Source organism: Podarcis liolepis, assembly GCF_965112155.1.
Source record: "Podarcis liolepis genome assembly, chromosome: 1".
NCBI lineage: Eukaryota > Metazoa > Chordata > Lepidosauria > Squamata > Lacertidae > Podarcis > Podarcis liolepis.
The window spans coordinates 92,283,077-92,304,226 of NC_139554.1; the positions used below are offsets into that span (position 1 = coordinate 92,283,077).

At 42.7% G+C, this 21,150-nt stretch overlaps 2 protein-coding genes across 12 annotated transcripts in view; one reads left to right on the top strand and one right to left on the bottom strand.

Moving 5' to 3' along the window:
- The window catches only part of MYLK (myosin light chain kinase), a 170,560-nt gene extending 169,854 nt beyond the window's left edge, over positions 1 to 706 (bottom strand). For 2 of the 8 annotated variants that reach the window (XM_083487807.1, XM_083487805.1), the window contains exon 1: positions 192 to 667. The gene's annotated coding sequence lies outside the window, so the exon portion shown is untranslated. Of the gene's footprint in view, positions 1 to 191 lie in introns of all 8 variants that reach the window. The other 6 variants (XM_083487819.1, XM_083487804.1, XM_083487821.1 and 3 more) reach the window with 4 other exon arrangements.
- On the top strand, positions 385 to 19,934 carry LOC310701073 (tetraspanin-6-like; the record flags this gene model as incomplete). Of its 4 annotated transcripts, none has more annotated exons than XM_083491268.1 (7): positions 385 to 639; positions 11,536 to 11,724; positions 13,314 to 13,388; positions 15,229 to 15,324; positions 15,872 to 16,021; positions 19,297 to 19,380; positions 19,746 to 19,934. In XM_083491268.1, 7 exons carry the CDS (start codon positions 385 to 387, stop codon positions 19,812 to 19,814), a joined length of 918 nt encoding a protein of 305 aa, XP_083347394.1. In that variant the 3' UTR covers positions 19,815 to 19,934. The 4 variants fall into 4 exon arrangements, with proteins under 4 accessions (XP_083347394.1, XP_083347397.1, XP_083347396.1 ...); XM_083491271.1 differs by lacking the exon at positions 385 to 639 and adding an exon at positions 720 to 806; XM_083491270.1 differs by lacking the exon at positions 385 to 639 and adding an exon at positions 822 to 863.
- Positions 19,935 to 21,150: the final 1,216 nt, after the last annotated feature.

Below are 21,150 nucleotides of genomic sequence, written 5' to 3' on the forward strand. Positions count from 1 at the left end.
TGAGGGAGGATGGCTAAAAAACCAAAGCCCACGTTTCAACGTGGAAAGAGGCGCATCATATTCGCTACCGCTCTCTAGCCTTTATTATTGTTAAATCTCTCTTCGCCTGCATTTAGCTTAAGCTGACCAGAATCGGGGGAAAGAGACCCGCATCATCGGAGGCAATGGAGAAGAGGGAGGGAGAGACTCACCGCGATCGCTTTGGTTACTGCCGCCGCCAGTCAAGTTAGAAACTCCCGCCGGATCTCAGTCCCCCGCGCTCTCGCTCCGTCCCCGCTTGCTCAGTTTCTTAGCGACACGGTCCAGACGGCTCCCTTTTAACTCCCCAAGGCTGCCCCTTTCGAAAACGTGGGCTGTTTAATGCCTGGGGAGCCTTATTAGGAAATGTTTGCAGGAGTTGGGAGCAGGCGGGACATCGGTTTTTGTGCGTGTGCATGGGCTGAAAGCGGGGTGGGGGGCGGAGGAGGTAATCAGAGGCAGAGGCGGCAGCAGCAGCAGCCAGCAGCCCTTCTGCACGGACTGCTCGCAGTTTTGACAACAATCGTTGGTGACCTGCAGCCAGTGGGAGGGGGAGACGAGGCGGGGATGCGATGCGATAGGAAAGGCTGGAGGTGCAGAGCGGAGAGCAGACCGGCGCGGGTGAGAGAGACACAGAAGATCACACCGCTAACAGCTAGTGATCCATAGCGCAGGCAGCGTCGCCTCAGACCTGAAAGCAACCCCAGGGGCGTGCGCACCTTTTGAAAGCGTGGAGCACCTCATTGGCGCGCTGTTGTGAATGGCAGACTCCGTTGTCATTGTCACAGGTGGAATCCCCTCAAAAAAAATAAAAAGACCGAAGAAGCGTCCTTCGCATTATTTGGGTGGGTGACTATTGTCAATGGAGTCATTACAAAAATAATAATGAGTGCATCTTTTCTAACTATATCTGAGCCAAGATTTCTCATATTTTTTCTGATAAAGTTTCCTGGATTTTCTTTTTTTCACTACCTTAGAAAAAGGCCACTTTGGTGAATTTTCTCCACTCCATTTTTGTTTATTTGTTTGTTAATTGTGAGTGGTAACCACCATTTTCTAAATAAAAAAAAGCTAGAGAACATCAGTGGTAAGGCAATTTGGACACTGCAAAATGGTGGCTAGGCTACCAATACAGTTGCTGCTTCCGCCACTTGCAGCAGCAGAAAGAAAAAGATAAATCACCCTTAGGTTAAGTAAGAAGGAGCTGTACTATTGCCTTTGCGGGAGTGGGGAGTGAGCCCCATCCCAAGGAAAATGTAGGATAACTCATCCACCCAGTGGCGTAGTGTGGGGGGTGCAGGGGGGGCCGGCCGCACCGGGCGCAACATCTGGGGGGGGCGCTCGCACTCACAGCTCTCTGCCCCTACCTGGCTCACTCTCTCTCACTGCAGTGCTGGCTGTGCGAATCCGATCCGAGCCACTGGGTCGCTGCCCACTGTGGAGGGGGTGGGTGCCAGGTGTGCGGTGCGGAGAGAGAGAGCGAGGGACTATCTGGGGGAGGGACAGTGCAGCGGCCGCCCAGCGCAGCGCTGAGCGCGGGACAGAACCACACCAGACCAGACCAGGCAGCAGCAAGAAGAAGCTGGCAGCGGCGGCAGGTTAGGGGTTAGGGGGCGCAAATTACTTTCCTTGCCCCGGGTTAGGGGGCGCAAATTACTTGCCTTGCCCTGGGTGCTGACAACCCACGCTACGCCGCTGCATCCACCCCCAGTAATTTTGCAAAATGCTCCTCTCTTACTAAAAATAATCAGATCTGGCAAAGCATCAACCAGTTCATAGAATCGTAGAATTGTAGAGTTGGAAGGGATCACAGGGGTCACTTAGTCCAACCCCCTCCAATTAGAATCACAACTAGATCATGCATGGCAGATGGCCATCCAACTTCTGCTTAAAAGCTTCCAATAAATTACAGTAAGCGGAACACCATTATCATAGAACTGATATGCACAATGTAGTTCCCTGTCCCTCCACCCCCCATCCCCATCATACCTACAATTCCTATTATAAAAAGTGGGTGGAAAACCAGGGAAATAAAAGGTGATTAAGCTGGTTCCAGCACTTCTGCTTTTGCCTTCCAGGAGTTAAACATAGTTGGAGTAAATCTATTATCCACCTTTAGACTGGTTCTAAATCCTTGTTTCAAAAAAAGGAACACCGATGCTGGGAGACCATCTGCTACTTCCTTTCTATTTGAACTCAGTGTTTGGTATCATCTTCTAAAATAAAAGGAACAATATGCCTTATTTGATGGGCAAGATAATAAAGTTCTACATTAGGAAGTCCCTCCACCCTCTCTCTCAAGGGGAGATATAGTTGCTTTCCTCTTATCCTAGGACGTTTACACATAAAAATAATATAATTGCCTGCAAGGATTGCAGTTGCTTGGACTTAATCCAAATCATAAGAGAATAATAGAAGAAAAAAGTAAGCTTAGGGAAAAATCTTGTTTTCACCGTAGGCTGGTTTCTACATATACTCACATATTCCTCTCTGTTGTCCATCCAGGCAGGCAAGAAGTTCAAGGACACATTGGCACTCAAGGAGAGTGCAAAGCAGGGCCCCTGAGGGGTGTAGCTGGGGAGAGTCCCAAGGGCCAGAGAGAGAGGCTTGGAGGGCCACATTTGGTCCCTGGCCCTGAGGTTCCACATTCCTGTCCCAAGGGCTCAGTCAATACAAGGTTCTTCACCACCCCAGTGTTTTCCTCCTCATATCAGTCCTCTGGCATAGGTTAGGTTGAGATACACGACTGGTCAGTTTCATAGATGAATGGGTTTGAAAACATGAGCCTCCCTCATCCAAGTCCAGCACTGACCACAACACCATGATGATTACCAGACACTGAGAGATTACCGTACCTTGCCTACAGCTCCTATACACCTCATCATTTATCATTTGTATTGGGCATTTGGCTGATCACTATAGGTGAAAGGAAAGGAAAGAATCCCCACCTCCTTATTTGCATTACTGCAAAGTTTGCTTGAGCATGTTGTAAAAGCAGTTAGATGTGTAAACACTACAAACAGGAGATAAGCCTCTAGAAATATTCCACTCATGCTATAACTTTTGTTTGTGTACATAAGGCCAGGCGTTGAATATTTGTCCTTCGCTCTTTTAACTCATGACATCATTCACATGTGAGCCAAGGGCAACTTTGGAAGAGAGGCTCTAGACCCAGCCATATTTGTTCCATATGGTTTTGTGGGTAAAGGGGTTTTGATGGAAGAACATGCTACTTTTATCACTAGGTACCATACGGTACTGAAAATGAACTGAATCTGAATTGTCATGTCCCTCACACACGTTAAACCAAGCTTTCTGCTAAAAGTACCAGTGCTAGATTCCTTCCCTCCACCCACTTTTGTCAGGGAATTTGAACGCGGGGGCAGATGAGGCAATAAACTGAAACCACTATATTTCCTCCAGAAATGGTCCAAATAATTTGTTTGCTGGGATTTTATCTGGTGAGGTGATCCCACCTTCCTGCATTCAGATTCCATACCCAGCCACAAGGAAACCTTTGGCAGCTGCCCAAATGCCTCCCAAGGTTAGGGAGAAGTATGCTGTGCAATTGATAAGCAGCTGGTAAGTCGCTTCCACAGGAGACAGTGATGTTCACCAGCTTCAATGGCTTTGAAAGAGGATCATATTCATGGAGTGTAAGTCTACCAAAGGCTACAAACCACAATGGCTGTGCTCTGCCTCCACTGTCAAAGGCAGTAATGCTTCGGAATTGATGGAAACTGCTGAGGTCCTGAGAGCCAGTGTGGTGTAGTGGTTAAGAGCGGTAGTCACGTAATCTGGGAAACCGGGTTCATGTCTCCGCTCCTCCACATGCAGCTGCTGGGTGACCTTGGGCCAGTCACACTTCTGTGAAGTCTCTCAGCCCCACTCACCTCACAGAGTGTTTGTTGTGGGGGAGGAAGGGAAAGGAGAATGTTAGCCGCTTTGAGACTCCTTAAAGGGAGTGAAAGGCGGGATATCAAATCCAAACTCTTCTTCTTCTTCTTCTTGCAGATTTCCCCACAGGCATCAGGTCGGCCACTCTGAGAACAGGATGCTGTACTAGATGGGCCATTGGCCTGATCCAGCAGGCTCTTCTTGTGTTAAGAATTTCATACCCACCTATGCAGGTTCTGAAGCTGAACAGCAGAGCGGAAGAGCAACTCTGAACCTGAAAGATAAAGAGGAATTGGGTTGGAATAGTAGAAGGCTTTTGTCCATGGAGTTTTCTTGGCAGGGATACTAGAGTGGCTTGCCAGTTCCTGGTCCAGGTGGATCACGTTTAGTCAAAACTCTCCACTATGACCTGTCCGTCTTGGGTGGCCCTGCACAGCATAGCTCATAGCTTCTCTTAGTTATTCAAGACCCTTCACCATGGCAAGGCAGTGATCCTCAACAAAGGTCTGTATAGTTAAAGCTATGGTTTTCCCAGTAGTGATGTATGGAAGTAAGAGCTGAACCATAAAGAAGGCTGATCGCCGAATAATTAATGCTTTTGAATTATGGTGCTGGAGGGAGACTCTTGAGAGTCCCATGGACTGCAAGAAGATCAAACCTATCCATTCTTAAGGAAATCAGCCCTGAGTGCTCATTGGAAGGACAGATTGTGAAGCTGAGGCTCCAATACTCTGGCCACCTCATGAGAAGAGAAGACTACTTGGAAAAGATCCTGATGTTGGGAAAGCTTGAGGGCACAAGGAGAAGGGGACAACAGAGGATGAGATGGTTGGACAGTGTTTTCAAAGCTACTAACATGAGTTTGGCCAAACTGCTGGAGGCAGTGGAAGACAGGAGTGCCTGGCATGCTCTGGTCCATGGGGGTCACGAAGAGTCGGATACGACTAAACGACTAAACAACAACAACAACAGTAGAAGGCTTAGACAGCCTAGGCTGGCTCATTGTTTGAGTCAACAAACTACCTAGTCACATACCTGGGATAGAGGTGGAAGAGTATATAATTGGAACCACCCTAGTTAGTCAGTTAATTACGTTTGGAGTTTTTTTTTAAACAATGTTTTTATTGTAATGATTCAGCTCCCCTCACCCTCCAATTTCAGGGCTGTTGTGTTTGCAGAAGCAAACACACACACAAAAGTGTTTAATGGAATCTTGCTTAAAAACTAACCACATGTATTTGAGAAAGTAGTTTCCACACAAAAACTTTATGCTATAATAAATCTGTTAGTCCTGAAACTGCCACAGGACTCTGTTGTTTACTCATTATGGAAGTACAGTATTGAAGGCACAGGATGTGGGTCCTGGCTGTGGACCCTTAATATATTATGTTGCTCCTAACTGGTCACTTATTGTTTTGAAAGCTATAAACATTTTTCAGACAGCTGCTACAGAGGCATGTTTAGGAAGCAGAGTCCTGATGGGCTTATGCCTTGTTAAGGCACATTATTTGGCCTAATGGTGATACAGTGGTACCTCGGGTTAAGAACTTAATTTGTTCTGGAGGTCTGTTCTTAACCTGAAGCACCACTTTAGCTAATGGGGCCTACTGCTGCTGCTGCTCCGGCGCGGCTGCTGCACAATTTCTGTTCTCATCCTGAAGCAAAGTTCTTAACCCAAGGTACTATTTTTGGGTTAGCGGAGTCTGTAACCTGAAGCATCTATAACCTGAAGTTTATGTAACCCGAGGTACCACTGTACTTGCGATTTCCCAAGCTTAAAGACTACAACCCCCAAGGAGACTTTTCAAGCGGCTTCCGTATGAAACAAAAAGCAGGATAAAGTTACTGAGTGGATGCGTTTAGGGAAGCAGATGATTGAAGCTGAACTGTAAATACTGCAGTTCAGAGATGATTATCAGAAGATTAGGAACAGAGATGCCTAAAATGAGTTACAGTAAAATCGAGCAATGGATATGCGAGAATGTTAAGGAAGGTAGGAGAGGATATATTGTTTTGATATTATCCCTCCTTACTAATACTCACGCTAGTGAGTAAACAGCAGAGCACATTCCCTTTGCAACTTATTGGAAGCAAGCTGATGATTCGTTAGAATCCTTTAATTAAGCAATCCAGCCTGGCTTGTCCCTGGTAAGTTTCCCCTTTATTTCCCTCTTAAAATAATAATAACACAACAAAGTCTTCTTTAAAAGTAAGAACAAAGTTTTACTCACACTCAGCTCACAGCAGTAATCTGAAGGCAGGCTTTATCTTGTGGTTCCAGTGAGAAGAAGCCTGAGCTACATCTCAGACTTCTGCTTGTGGGCTCCATCGCATGTGAAGGTTGAGCCATGCGCTGGCTAAGAGCCAGGAGAGCAAGAGTCCCAGAGTAAGGGGGAGATGGTTGCGTGACCAGCCCTTTTATCTGGTCAGCTAGGGTCATGCCCATCTCCCTGATCACACACAGGACATCCTCCCTGTCTCCCTTGTCTGGAGCCACATTCCCCTATGGGTCCATTATAGGCAACAGGAAAATGACTGCTCTAGTAATAATAACATCCCACAGGATATGGAGTAGTGTGGATGTGAGTTGAAGATGTTTATGCAGGGTCCTTTAACTACTGTTGCAAGAGCAATGTAGATTTAAGACTTCTTTGACACAGTCATCTCTCACTCTCAACTCTCAGCTCTCCTCCTCATGGACCCACTCTCTGCCCACACAAACCCCCATTCAGGTTCTCGCTCTCCTCCTCCCACCAGACCCACCCTCTGCCTGCATAGTTTGGGGAAGGAGGAAGAAGAGACTGAACACATGAAAAAGGCATCGAAACAGGATGCTCTCAAACAAATGATCACGTTTTTCTAGGGACGGGTGGCAACCCTGGTTACACATGACAATACCAGCCAGTGTTGTTAACTTCTGCGCATATATACCCAACTAAGCACCAAGGCCGTTGCTAACTGTTCTGGTACATGTGTGAGCATTTCCATTACTAAAGGTGTTTATACCTCCACCGATGAGCAACCCTGTAGGATATAATGCCATACAGTGTATGGCACGTGTGACAATTTTGCACATTCTTTGTGTGTGCTGCATTGCATTGCATTCTGTTGTGTCCTGTGTGGTGCTTGTGATGGGGGGAGTACATTATCTAATGTTTGCATGTGTTCTGTCCTATTTTATTTTGTTCTGTTTCGCATATGTATTGTCTTGTGTGTTATTGAAGAATAGCTCAGCCGGTAGAGCACGAGACTCTTAATCTCAGGGTTGTGGGTTTGAGCCCTACATTGGGGAAAAGATTCCTGCATTGCTGGGGGTTGGACTAGATGACCCTCATGGCCCTTTTCAACTCTACAATTCTATCTCTTATACCTGCTTAATTCTCACATTGGAGTAAACAGGATTTAGACTATGCACATTTAGTTGAGAGAAAGCCATGGGCATAGCCATGGGGGTGGCAGGGAGGCAGCTGCCCCCTCAGTCAAGTAAATAAATAAAAATGCTTAACTAACTGACCAACTGCATTGCAAATAACTTGGTTCTGCCCCCCTCTAAAACGAATCCTTGCAATGCCCATGGAGAAAGCCCAATCAAATTAAATGTGCTGTGCTGGTAAGGGGTTTACTTTCCCTGGCTCATGCCCTAAATCTCTTCTCTTTTTTTAAAACTCAAAATATTTCTTTTTGTTATGTGTCATGCTGGAGCACACCTGCAATTTGGCCTCACAAAATCTGAAGACATTTCAGAACTACAGAGGAGAGCTTACTAGCAGTAAAAAGGTTCTGAAATGGCACCGCATGTACAACCTTTTGTTTATTATGGAAACACTTTAATCGCAAATGAAGTCAATTATCTAAGCAGCTAGAGTTGAAAATGTGAACAATGGAATAGTGACATTCCTGGATTTGCATGTAAAATGCTTGACTGGTAATGAAGAGATCAACTACAATCAGGGTCAAAGAATATTATTCTAGGCATTCTACATTTAATCCACTAAAAACAAAGAAACCTGGAATACTCAGATCTCTCAGGAACAATTCACACATTGCTTACATTTAAGGTGCTTAGGACCCCTTTATGTTAAGATTCACTTATATTAAATGCATTTAATTAAAAATGTTTAGAATCCATCTTATATAATTATCCTTCAGAATCTACTGAGCTGCCTTGCTGAACCATATAAAAACAAAGCTATTTCAAACAAAATGAAACAGCAGCAGCAAAAGAGCACAGCATTCCCAGATAAGGAATAAGGACGGCTAGTTGTATTCTGAACCTAAGGCCCTCTGAATTTGCAGAGCCTTAGCCTGTCAACCCAAGCATGAATCAGGTGAATATTTCCTGGGAAGGTGATTAGGTGCCACCACTGAAAGGACTCTGTTTCACATTGCCACACACGGCATATCAGCATCACACCTGAGGCTCCATCTACTCAGTCGCTCTCCTTGCTTTGCCAGCACGAGTGCAACGAAAGACAGAAAGATAGACCTGGAGAGGGGAGAGATTCATTCTGTTAAAGCTCCAGCAATATTTTCAGAACCCTAGCAAGGGAGCCAGAGGTTACAAACAGGGATAGTCAATGTTGTGAACTACAAATCCCATCATTCCTGATTATTGGCCATACTGGGTAAGACTGATGGGAGTTGCAGTTCAATGATATCTGGAATGTTGACTACGGTACAACCTCCCAAAAATATTCTTTAGACTCTCATGCCTAGAGTGCTGGACGGTGTGGGGGGGGGGTGCTAGCTTGCTGGGAATGCCTAACTTTCTAATGCCTGCAAGCCACAAAAATGCTGAACTTCAACACTTGCACTGGCTGGAGCTCTGTAGGCTTAAATAATAATAATAACATCCCCATAGACTTTCTCCTGCCAAGAGCAGGACTGCCAGGTTCTGCGTATGGCCATTATTATTGCTTTGTTCATATACATAAAAGCCGAGACATGGTCTGGGACACAGTGGTAAAATGCTGGGAGCTGGTTCATACTTAGGGGGGGGGGAGTGAAAAACAGACTGTTAATATTAATGTACACTGGCAAGAAAGTTCTAGTAATTTTTCCATGCAGGTGCAGACATGGCTGTTCTTGCACCCAGCTTTGATTCCATGCCAATACAAGCTGTTGTTTGCTGGCAAAGGACGGTTGCTAAACGGAGATACTTTTGAGTCCTGAAATTTTAATTAAAAAAAAAAGCAAAGCACAGACTCAAGAATCCCCCCTCTGGTCAAGCTGGAACATGGCCTGGTTTCTTTCTTTAATTTATTCATTAAAAAAATAGTCAATACTGTATCTGCAATTGCAGTTGCAGATAACAACACTAATTAGCATCACCTTTCACCAACAATATCTAATAAGTTAGCTTCATTTATTTAAGACAAGTCAATGATGAGAAAAAATGTTTGAGTTCTGGCTTTAATGGTCTGTTGGTGTATCTATTGCAGAGCAAGTCACAATTAGGTGTTCTTGTCTCTGAAAAGCTTCGAGAATACTACTAATGACTGGTTGGACCTGGACCGCATGGTCTCCTTGCAATGGCATGTGGAAGCAGTATTTTACATCAGCAGGCAAAGCTTGTTTTCTAAGCATTTCACCACAACCATGAGAACTAGACCCTTTATTCTATTTAAAAAACATTCCTGAACTTTTCAGTATTTCAGATTCTGCAACAACTTCCATGATAAAGCCCAGATGCTTTCAGAATAACAGCCATTAAAATATCAGGGTTTGATGATAGCTTCCTTCCTATATTTATTCTGCAGTGTATCACCATTCAGATTGAAAAATCCACAATAGGACAATATTTTTCTTAGGACCAGAGAAAGTAGTGAACAAATTTTCTGATACTTCAGAACTCTTTAAAGCTTTTCAATTATTTTGTAAGTTGAATTTCTCTGAAGAGCCAACACAACTCCCTTTACTTTTTGTCATCCAGATTGCTTTTTTACTTTATTTTTTGTACACAGCTAATGACTATGCACAAGTGTCTTACTTCATTTATTTATGGATGTTGGTATTGATAATTAGAAGGCATGAGGAGTGATCTCTATCCCTACATAGTGACTGGTAATTCAACATAGAGAAGTCTCGAACAAGTTGTTTCAGGAGCAATGCATTATGTGATCACAGCTGATTTAGTTTGCTTTACCACACCACTCCAGAATAAGTGATTTAGGACTTTTAACAAACCTGTTCCTCTCTATAAAGCACTTGACATTTTCCATTAAAAGGATAATTAACTTGAAATTGGTGACAAGTGCAACAATTGAATGCACATTAGAGTTAGTATATCTATCATCACTACTGGTTATTCAGGAGGTGTAAGACAGAAGTTAGTAAGCAAGATGAATGAAAAAGGGATTAGTAATTTTGAAAGATTTGTTAAAATTTGTTTTTGGCTGGCTATCTTCTTTTATTGGGTAAGTTACTTTTAGTGGCATATTTACGTTTTGTGTTGAAATGTAGTGATTTGAGTAGAAGCTGTATAATCTATTACATAGCTTTTTGTTGTTGAGTGAAATATTCTTTGTGCTTACAAATTGAATTGTGTTTGTGTGCAATCAGCTTCTGGTTTTGTTTTAGTTGTTCTACTGCTGTGCTTTCCCATAATTGTATAGATTTGTAACTGCTATAGGTTAGAAGTCTTAAGATGTCACTGTAAGGTTTCTGTGTAAAAAGTACTCTAGATAATTCTCTAGCAACCTTTCAAGTTGTACAGTGTTAATGAACATAGCCTCTTTTAACAAGTTAAAATAGTTCTATTAAAATCTGCTTGGTCATCCAGTGTTGTTTAACAAAAATTATACACACCCAGTTTTTGAGAAAATAAGGCTGTAATCCTAACCCCAATGAGTAAAACCCATTGTGTTCAATGAGACTGGGTTCTTAGTAGGCATCATTCTTCTTTTAATTTTTATTATATTTATTGCATTTATATCCCACCATTTTTCAAGGAGTTCAAAGTAGCATACGTGGCTCTTCCCCAACTCATTTAATCCTCATAACAAGCCTTTGAGGTAGGTTAGTCTGAGAGGCGGTGACTAGACTAAGATCACCCAGCGAGCTTCATGGCAAACTGGAGATTTGAACCCTGGTCTCCAAGGTCCTAGTCCAACATTTTAACCACACTGGCTCCCCTTGTATTGAGACATAATGAGAAAGTCAGACTTTCCTATTGGCCTCCTTCCTAAAAAGAAGTGCTTATGCAACACAAAACTTAAGAAAAAGGGTGAATACAAAACTGATTGTATTTATATTGAGATAAAGAGGTGGTATGGGTGAAACGGAAAGGCTGTACAAGTCCAGGCCCTCCATGATGCAACTTAGAACTGGTAAAAAAACAAAGCCTGAAAGAGTACTGTACTGATATAAATTAGCTTTGATATTCTACATAGGAACAGCCAGCCCATGCAGGATGATACACCAAGGCTTGATCATTTGCAATCAGATTTACAATGGGGAAATTAAAGCAGTCCTTAATGCAGAGACTAGGGGGCAATTTAACAAGTTACACAATGCTTGTTTGTCATTTTTTAAATTATTATTATAAACTGTGTGACTAATATGCATGTTTCCTCAAGAGTAAGCTTTCACAGCTTCTTTTATTGACTCTTAACATTCTAGGTCTCTGGAGTTATGTTAATGTGCATTGGAGTATCTGTTCAGGTGAAGCTCCGTGATATCTATGTAGTGATAAATGATGCTGCTTCAGAAGTCCCTATGATCATAACAGTTATTGGCACACTTGTCGTCCTTTCGTCAGCCTTTGGGAAACTTGCTCTACTAAAACACAGTCCTAACTTGATCAAATTGGTAAGTAATGATACCCAGATTTCTAAATCAGATCCAAAGCATGAGTAGGCCTTTAAATTTAGCTGAATCTTAACCTCTACCCTTCTGAAGGCACAGAGGAGGGCTGGGTCAAGAGATGCCATACTGTAATTGATATTTTTTTTTTTAAAGTTGCAGTGCTTTCTTATCTGGGTTGTGTAATTCAATGGGGCGGTGCGCTTAGGTCTCTCACCCATTCTTTTAATTCCTTGTAATAGCCACAGGAAGAACTATGCTAGGCAACCGTCCTGACAACCACAAATAATAAATGTATTGTTGCCTAAGCATAAGAAATAGGCAAGAAATAAACTAGTAATCTTGCACAATTGATTTCCCCACCCTCACTCAAAACAGATTAGGTTCAGAGCAAACGGTATAATGACCCGTCTTTAGAGCAAGTAAAAACCTTCTGAAGACCATAGGCCATGTACAGTGGAACCTCGGGTTAAGTACTTAATTCGTTCCGGAGGTCCATACTTAACCTGAAACTGTTCTTAACCTGAAGCACCACTTTAGCTAATGGGGCCTCCTGCTGCTGCTGCGCTGCCGGAGCAGGATTTCTGTTCTCATCCTGAAACAAAGTTCTTAACCTGAAGCACTATTTCTGGGTTAGCGGAGTCTGTAACCTGAAGCATATGTAACCTGAAGCGTATGTAACCGGAGGTACCATTGTACACATTAGCCATTATTCTGCCTCTAGTCTATTCCCATTCCTGGCTTGCGTGTACACACCACATTACCCACAATGCAGAGCTATCCTATGATTTACTGAGGAAAAACTGCTGTTTGATGTGATTTCCCTCAAACCAGCTTCAATCCAAAAGGCAAATTAAACCACATTCCATTCACAGACAAGCTGAGGTGTGTAACTTTGAGACATCCATTGCAAATTCATAGATGGCAGCGTGTGTGCGGATGACGACTTCATGAATGGGAATTGGAGGGGGTACCAAACAGGTATCCCTGCCACCTCTCTGGTGTACTTAGCAATGTGCAAATGCATTGTGTTTTAAGCCGCTAATGTGTACATATCTTATATGAAGGAGTTTTTGAGTATACTTTGTGATAAGTAAAAAAATCCTCCCTATGTAGGTAACTGTTCTTCATCTCAAACCCTGTTCTCTTGTTCAGCTGGGAAAACTACTTCATCCGAGTGTGTGCCTGTTGGCTTTTAATACTGAACACATGCCCCAAAATATGTTGTTTTAGAAGTGAACAGCAGGTTAATTTACCATGTATGGACCTGAAGGCTGAACTTGGATATGATCAGCCATTTGATTTTGACTATTCCTAAGTGTGACTTCATCTCTTAATCTATATTGGTGCCAGTGACAATGGACAAAATGTTGAATTTGGCTCTGTAGGCATCATACAATCAACTTGGCATCTTAGATAAATTAAAATTAGACTAGGGGATGTGGGAGACCTGGGCAGATAAATAAGAAAAAAAATGAGGGAACCAATGCAATTTTCTGCAAGTATTTTTTTTTTAACCACTTAGCACAATCCTGATGTTTGTTGTTGTTGTTAAGAAAATGACCTTTAAGCTGAAAGCAACTCTTCGTTTCTAGTTCATAGGCATATTGTTGGCACTGTTGGTACTTGAAATCACAGCTGGTGCTGTCGCCTACACTTACAGACATAAGGTAAGTTTTGTGTCAAAACAAGGCACCACCTTAAATAGTTTTTTGGTGATGTTGGAAAGATGTAGAACTAGAGTCTTACCTAAAGTCAATATTCTCAAAGAGAAGTGGGCAATTGCAGTAAGTGGGATGGGTACATATTTTATTATTTTGAACTGATGCATAATACTCCTGTGCTTACCACCTTCCACAGCAAGGAGGTATTTATTTCCTTCTCTGTCCCCCTCCAATAAAACAAAAACCTTTTAAAATAAATGTTCCCAATCCAATAGCTTGTGCTTGCAGCCTCAGCTCTGTATACCTGAAGGAGCGTCTCCACCCCCAGCTTTCAACCTAGACACTGAGGTCCACCTCCAAGGGTCTTCTGGCAGTTCCCTCACTGTGAGAAGTGAGGTTACAGGGAACCAGGCAGAGGGCCTTCTCAGTAGTGCTGCCCTCCCTGTGGAATGCCCTCCCATCAGATGTCAACTATACAACCTTTAGAAGACATCTGGAGGCAGCCCTGTATAGGGAAGTTTTTGATGTTTAATGTTTTATTAAGTTTTTGTATTTGCTGGAAGCCGCCGAAAGGAGCAACCCAGTCAGATGGGTGAGGTACAAATAATAAAATTATTATTATTATTATTATTATTATTATTTATTACTGCTGAATTGTCCCCTCACATAGCCTACCTGCCCATGTGTCTTACTTTTGGGCAGCAGGTTTAGAAGACTACTCCAACCTGAATTTGCCAATATGTGATTGAATCCCACCTGCAAAATAGCCTGAAAACCAGCTGTGGTCTACTAATTCATGTAACTGGAACAAGCCTGTTGGTCAAAACTGGTGTGGAATGAAGAGATTTTCCCAGTCCTGAAGCCCATGTTCTCAGTCTGAAGCACATACTATTTGCTTCAGCGGATAGAAGTAGGATTGAATCTGGTGGGGCAAGTCTTCCCTGGTTATCCTCTATACTTGTTGATCTCTACCTACAGGAGGCCTTCAGGTCATTCCTCTAATTTAAGACGGTGGTCCTGATGTAGTTCTTTTATATTTGCTTTATAAATGCTTCATAACACATCATTCCATCTTTAATTAAACCTTCAGCATTGAAATGAGTTTTTCTTGGGATATTTAACTGTGTGTAAGCTTTTAACTGCCTACAATGTGCTCAATAAATATAGAATAGAAAGGCTGAGGGAGAAAGTATGAAAATAATTTGTCTTGGCTACATTTCCCAATTGGTAAGGAGGACATACCTCAGAAAGCAAGAAACATTTCTGCACATTGTTAGACTATACCACAGATGGTCCCCATTTTTTCTCCAGAGCTAGTGTAAGAAGTGCTTCCTTAACCAAAATATGTAAATGGATTTCCATTCCTGCTTCAGCCTTGAGTGAGACCCTATGTGTTGCAAGTTGATGTACAAAAGGGGTGTTAGCTTGGAAGCAGTCAAGTAATATGCAGTCTAGTAATTATGCTTGGAACCTTGTAACTTGTTAATGATCCACCTGTTGAATGTGCCAGTGTCTCTCAGATGTTTTAATTCCCCTTTCTCTTCCTTACCTGCTACACACAAAAGATAATATTGTGTAGTCCTGATTTAAGTGATTATTTTAGATGGATCCTTCTAGCGTACAAAATGCTGTTCTTGCCTAAACTTTCATGGCCAGAATTGTGGGAGCCAAGCTAAGTGGAGGGAAAGGGCCCACTCAGTAAGAGTCCAATTGATTGATTAAGACACAACTTCCACTTGTGTGCTTGAAGTCCTTTCATAAAAAGAAATTGTTCTCCTTAGCTCTACCCCCCTCCATGCAAATTATTTTCTCCTGCCTTTGGAAAACCCTGTGTGTGTTAATGCAGTTGCATCAGACTTTGTTGAGCGATACCTTGAAGACATTGGACAAATATAATGAAGAAGTGCAGATCACCAAAGGTGTGGACTCTTTGCAGACAGAGGTAAGCAAACTTTCTTTTCAATTATAAAGAGCAGAGAACTAATGGTGAAGCCCAGTATTCTGGTAACATTTAAGAAGCTCAAGCGGGACTAACAATATATTTTTTCAGTCTTTCTATGCTGCCATCTAAAGGCTATCGGATTAGACCAGAAAACCCACTGGTTCTGGAAAGAAAAGGGAAGAATTCCTCTAAGTCAAGGAGGCACAACTTTGAAGATGGCATGATAGAATGATTGCTTTTTGAGATTTTCTGTCCCACCATTTTCTCTGGTTGAAAAAGACTTTGTAGGGCTTAAAATAAAACCCTTGTAAAACCTGTCTGGCTAGAGTTGACAATGGGAATAAAAGAAATTAGTGTTCACCCTATGGCTGTGACAAATTGTCATAGCGCCTTCAGATTACCTGTTTAGCAGAAGAGCATATTAGTATAAGTAGAATCTTTCTTCATACTTTTTGTTGTTGTTAAGAAGAGTTGTTAGGCTTTCATCAACAACCACACTATCTGTTCCACTGCTTACCAACCTAAATTCCTTTCCCTTCCACTCTAGTTCCAATGCTGTGGTGCAGAGAACTATACCGATTGGCTGAACACAACATTTGGATCTCTCTCTTCATCTGTCCCAATAAGCTGTTGCAGAGTACCTGTGGAAAACTGCATCACAGATCTAAGCAAAGACACAGCAGGCATTAACCAGCAGGTAAACGCCATATTGTCAAAAACCACATCTTGCATGTCTTGTCTCTTAAGGGAAATGTGTGTTTGAAACTAATATCCTTCAAAGTGGGCAACCAGTTAGGGATGTGCTAGCAAATAAAATGGGCTAGAGCCAGGCGAAAACTAGAGTGCAAGTCTCCCTCTAAAGTCAACCAAACACAGATTAGTGCACATAATCATGTCTACTAAGTGGCAGTGTGGTCCGTGATGTGGGCACATTTTGCAGCCAGCATTGCAGCCTCCAGTAGTTAACCAGCAGAGTTATTTAAGGTGGTCCAGAGATTGCCGATTCCCCTTGTGGGGGAAGGGCCCCCTGGAGCCTTTGAGGGCCTGCTGTGAACAACTGGCTGCACATTGTGAGGATAAAGTCACCCTACTTCTGAATTATCTTGACTCTGCAGCTTCAGTTGAAGCATCCAATTCTATAGTCTGTGACATGCTGTGGAACTGATTTCAGATTATGTGGCCTGATGATGTGGACATCTGTATAGGAAAGTTTTTTAAGGTTTAATGTTTTAGTAAGGTTTTTATATTCGCTCAAAGCCACTCAGAGTGGCTAGAGCAATCCAAACAGATGAGCAGGGTACCAATAATAAATTGTTGTTATTATTTGCTTGTGGCTATATGCCCAACCATGTGTCCTCTTGACCCACCAACCCCTGGCTATAAGGCATAGTTGAGAGTAACATTGGGAGTGTGTTTTTTGTCTCCCTTGGCGTTCTACTACAGAGGAGTACAGGGCGCTATTTTATTCCCAGTGCTATAACAATCTATATGGAGCTGTTGAGAGTGAAATTAGGAGATTTAGGGCAAGATGCCATCGGTATGCTGATGTCATTCATCTATGTCTCCATAAAATCTGAACTGGGAGAGGCCTTGTGAGCCCCAGACTGGTGCCTAGATGTAGTGGTAGACCAGATAAGGTAAAATAAACTCTGTCTTAGCAAGATAGAGGTACTCTGAGTGAGTGGTTCCCGCCTCTGAGAAATTGGCCAATTCCCATCTCTAGGTACTCCCTCTGAAGGAGCAGACTTGCATTCTGGGGGTGATTTTGGAGTCAGCTGTGTGTCTGGAGGCCTAGGTAGGAGCACATTTTTTCAACTCTGTGTGGCAGCTGCAGCTGTTCCTGGACTGGTATAGCTTAACCACAAGTAGTCCAAGCACATATAAATACTGAATTACTGCAATGAACTGGATGTGTTGCTCCTGTTGTGCTTGGTCTAGAAACTAGAATGATGAAGCACAATTGCTGACAGGAGGGAGACCTTATCAGCATATAACACCTGCACTGAGATCTGCACTGGCTGCCAGTTTGTTACCAGGCCAAATTTAAGGTGTCACTATTACTATATAAAACCCTTAACAGCTTGGGACCAGTTTACTTAAAGGATTGCAATATATGCCCACTCTACCATTTCAGCCTATGGAACTTGCACTTTTACAAGTGCGACATAATATCCATTCAGCACTTGCAAGCAAATGATCCTTCAATGCGGGAGTATTTAATATTGTTCTAAATTGGCTGATTTTATATTTTGACATTTTGTCAATTTATTTTTAAGGTTTGCTTTGATTGGTATTTTAAAATGAGTGTTTTAGATTGCTGTTTGTAAATCACAAGCAGTGTGAATGTTTTGTTAAATGAGTAAACAGAGTGCGCATTTTACATCAGTGCATCTGTGAACAGGAAGAAATGTTGCATGTACAGAGAACACATTAAATCGCCTGTCTCTTAATGTAGCTGTCTATAATGTGTACACCCCACCACACATACCAGAGTGAGCCCAACCAAATTTGGTGTGACATCTTATCTCTCAGTGTGACCAGCACATCTTGGAATACTTAATATGCATGAAAAACATCAGGCTACCACCCTCGTCCTTTAGATCTGTCCTGAGTTCTAAGTTGATGGAATTCCAACCGTTCCCCAACACTTTGGTTGGTGTTCAGATACGACGAAGCAAAACTCCATGTACTGTAATGAACGGAAAAAGAAACTGATCCTATTTACATAAATAGCAGGATGTTCAGTGGTGTACCCCTGCACAAGGTTTGTCTCCTTGTGATGAGAGAGGACGCGCTAGGCACTTCCATTGTATTCCTGTAACATTAATGCAAGCATAGTGCACTGAAGCTAGCAGCACAATCACTAATCATGTAGGAGTTTCCTGAAACTCCCACTGAACTCCCAGTGATCTTACTCTGCCCAGATTCTAAATGCTGATGCTGAAGAACTTATACTCCCACCTTCCAGACAGGAAGGAGGTTGCCCATTCAGGGAAGCATGGCTCACGTAAAGGAAATATCTGCTGATAATCTCTCACCATTAGCCATTTCTGGGCTGGTTCATTTTTAAGTGACTTCTTTGCTAACGCTTTCTTCGCATGCCAGGTCTAAGTTTCTGTTGCAGTAACTTTTGGATTTCACTGAGTGTTTGAAAGTCACAAACGGACTGGGGACTTTGGTCCCAGCACTCTTGGTAGCAGCCTTCAGAAGTGCTCTTAAATGAAGGACCAGGTTAGGAATGTGGCATGGCTGGGCTCTCCAGATAAAAACGTCTAAAAGACAATGATCTACATTGTTTTAGACTGCATATATAGTTGTGTCTAAGCCCTGATCTGGTGCTTGATAAATGAGTCTAAATGTTGCAAAACCTCCAAACCTTCCAAGCTGGCTTGGACATTGCATTCCACCTTGATTCTTTCTCGTGAAGAGGGGGAGGCATTAATTCATTTATAGCTAGAGGTTCTCGTTCTTGTTGTTTAACCCTTGGAGGCTTCCCCATCTGTTTCCCATGCAAAGAAAAGCAATGACTGCTGGCTTTCCCATCTATCAACCATTTTGGGGAGGAGGGTAGAGGAGATCAGCTTTTTTGCCTCTTGTGATGGTCCCCTTACCTACTGCCTTTAGGAAGATATGGGGATATGATTTAGCTAACACTGGCGGGAGTTGGGAGTCGAGGAATGGTGCCTGTGGATTTAATGATGGGCGTCACTACTTTCTCTCATAATTTGACAGCAGGAATAAAAAGAACTGGAGCTTCTGAAGACACTCTCTCTCTCTCTCTCTCTCTCTCTCTCTCTCTCTCTCTCTCCCCCCGTGTGTGTGTGTGTGTGTGTGTGTGTGTGTGTGTGTGTGTAGGAATCTTAATCACAATGTGAAACTTAGATTTTCATTTATTTAAAAAGTTCTGCCTTTGATTTTGAAGGTGCCCCTTGCAGCAATTAAAATATCAGGTTTTTCTCTTTCTTTCTCCAGGGGTGTGTTCTAAAACTGAATGATTGGGTTGAAGAGCAAATTTCTATACTTGGAGGGGTTGGGATTTTTGCTGGAGTTGCACAGGTAAGCATGAAGTGTTAAACTGAAGTGTTAGACTGGTCTATCAAGTAGATCTAGATTTAAACACTATAGATGGGTGCTATTTGATGTTGATGTTGACAAATGTGAGAGCCAGGCTTTCGAAATTTAGAAATAAGGACCAGCCAGATGCATCTGGGTTTTCTAAAAATGTTTTTTTCTAATGTGAGGTGACAATCCTTATATTTCACATTGGAAGCAATGAGCCAAGTGGTTGCCCCAGTGTATATATAAAAAATACATCTAGAGCAAAATAATTGATTACTGTCTATTGTGTCTTCCTTCTTTGTGTTTCAAGTACCCAAATACCCAATCCTAAATTTTCTGTATGTTCTGTGCTTTCTTTCTAGCTATTTGGGATTCCATTTTGCTATCTGCTGTTGAGAACGCTAAAAGAAAATTATGAACATATTGAATAAGTTTCAAGAAGCTGATGTGAATTCTGCAGCTGGAATTGGAAGAAAACATTTAACAGTGCTTCACTTTTGGGGGGTCCTGCTTGTTGTGTAGTGCATAAATAAAATACTAACATCACTCCAGTGTGGTAGTTCTCAAACATTCTACCATCCCATGGCCCATTTCAAATGGTTATACAAATTGAGACCTACTGCTCAAAAAATGGCTGCGGATGGAAGCACCATTTGTTGCATCACTTTCTCTCGATATCTGATCCCTCTTTGCAAATTGCTAAAAAAGTTATTCGTGAGTTTCTTCTGTGGAACTTCTTGCCACAATTCAGCTTTTCTCAGGACAGAGATAGTGGCTCTGGAGATATTATGAACCCACCTCCCCATTTCAGGCAGAATTTTATGAGGAGGTGCTGCTGTTGTATAGGTCCTCACCCACTCACCCCACACATTGCCTCTTGGTGTCTTTATGCAGCTCCTATGCTTTCTTCTCCACTCTTCCTTCCATTCTTAGCATGTGCCCTCTGGACCTACCCCAAGCTACCAGTTTCTTTCATTCTTCCTTCGTGCTCCTTTTTTTTTTACATCTATTTCTTTTAATAAGTTTTCCTCTATTCTCTTCTTTCCTATTTTGGGAGGTGTGTGTACGTGCGTGCGGCGTGCGCGCGCACCCGCCTTACTTACCTTTCAAGGCACCCTCTTGCCCTTTTCCTTGAAGAGACTTCCCTTCTCTGCCTGCCAAAGTTCCCCATGTCCCAACCATCTTTACTTGGTATGTATACGCTGCTGTTGACTTCTCAGCAAAACTGCCCAATGCTTGCTTGTCCTTATGAGATATGGACTCATTGTTAAAACTGTGTTTATGGAAGACAATCTTACTCAGCTACGAGTGATCACCAAAGAAGAAGGTGGTAGCTGCTACCTTGGAGTTGGGCAGGAGAAGCTTTCTGGCTTAGCTGGAGACCAGATGGGAAGGAAGATTTAGGGGGCTGTGTGTGTGTGTGTGTGTGTGTGTGTGGTCAGAAGGTTCATCAGCATCATAATAACGGGTTGCTTTCCTGTCCTCCCCCCTCCCTGCCCAATCATCCCTACCCTCCTTCCTCCACACTTGGCCAGCCAGTCCATCCATCCAATTGTCCATTTCCCTTATTTCCTCTGCTTTTCTGTCCTACCACCTTGCCTTCTAACCTACTTCCACATGTGACAATGCCGTGTGCTGGTGGGGTTCTGCTGGCAGTCAGGCGAGGGAGGAGGCAGCAGGCCGGCTGTGGCCCTGAGGCCCACTGCTAATTCCCCAGTCCAGTTTGAATAGAATAGAATAGAATAGAATAGAATAGATTCTTTATTG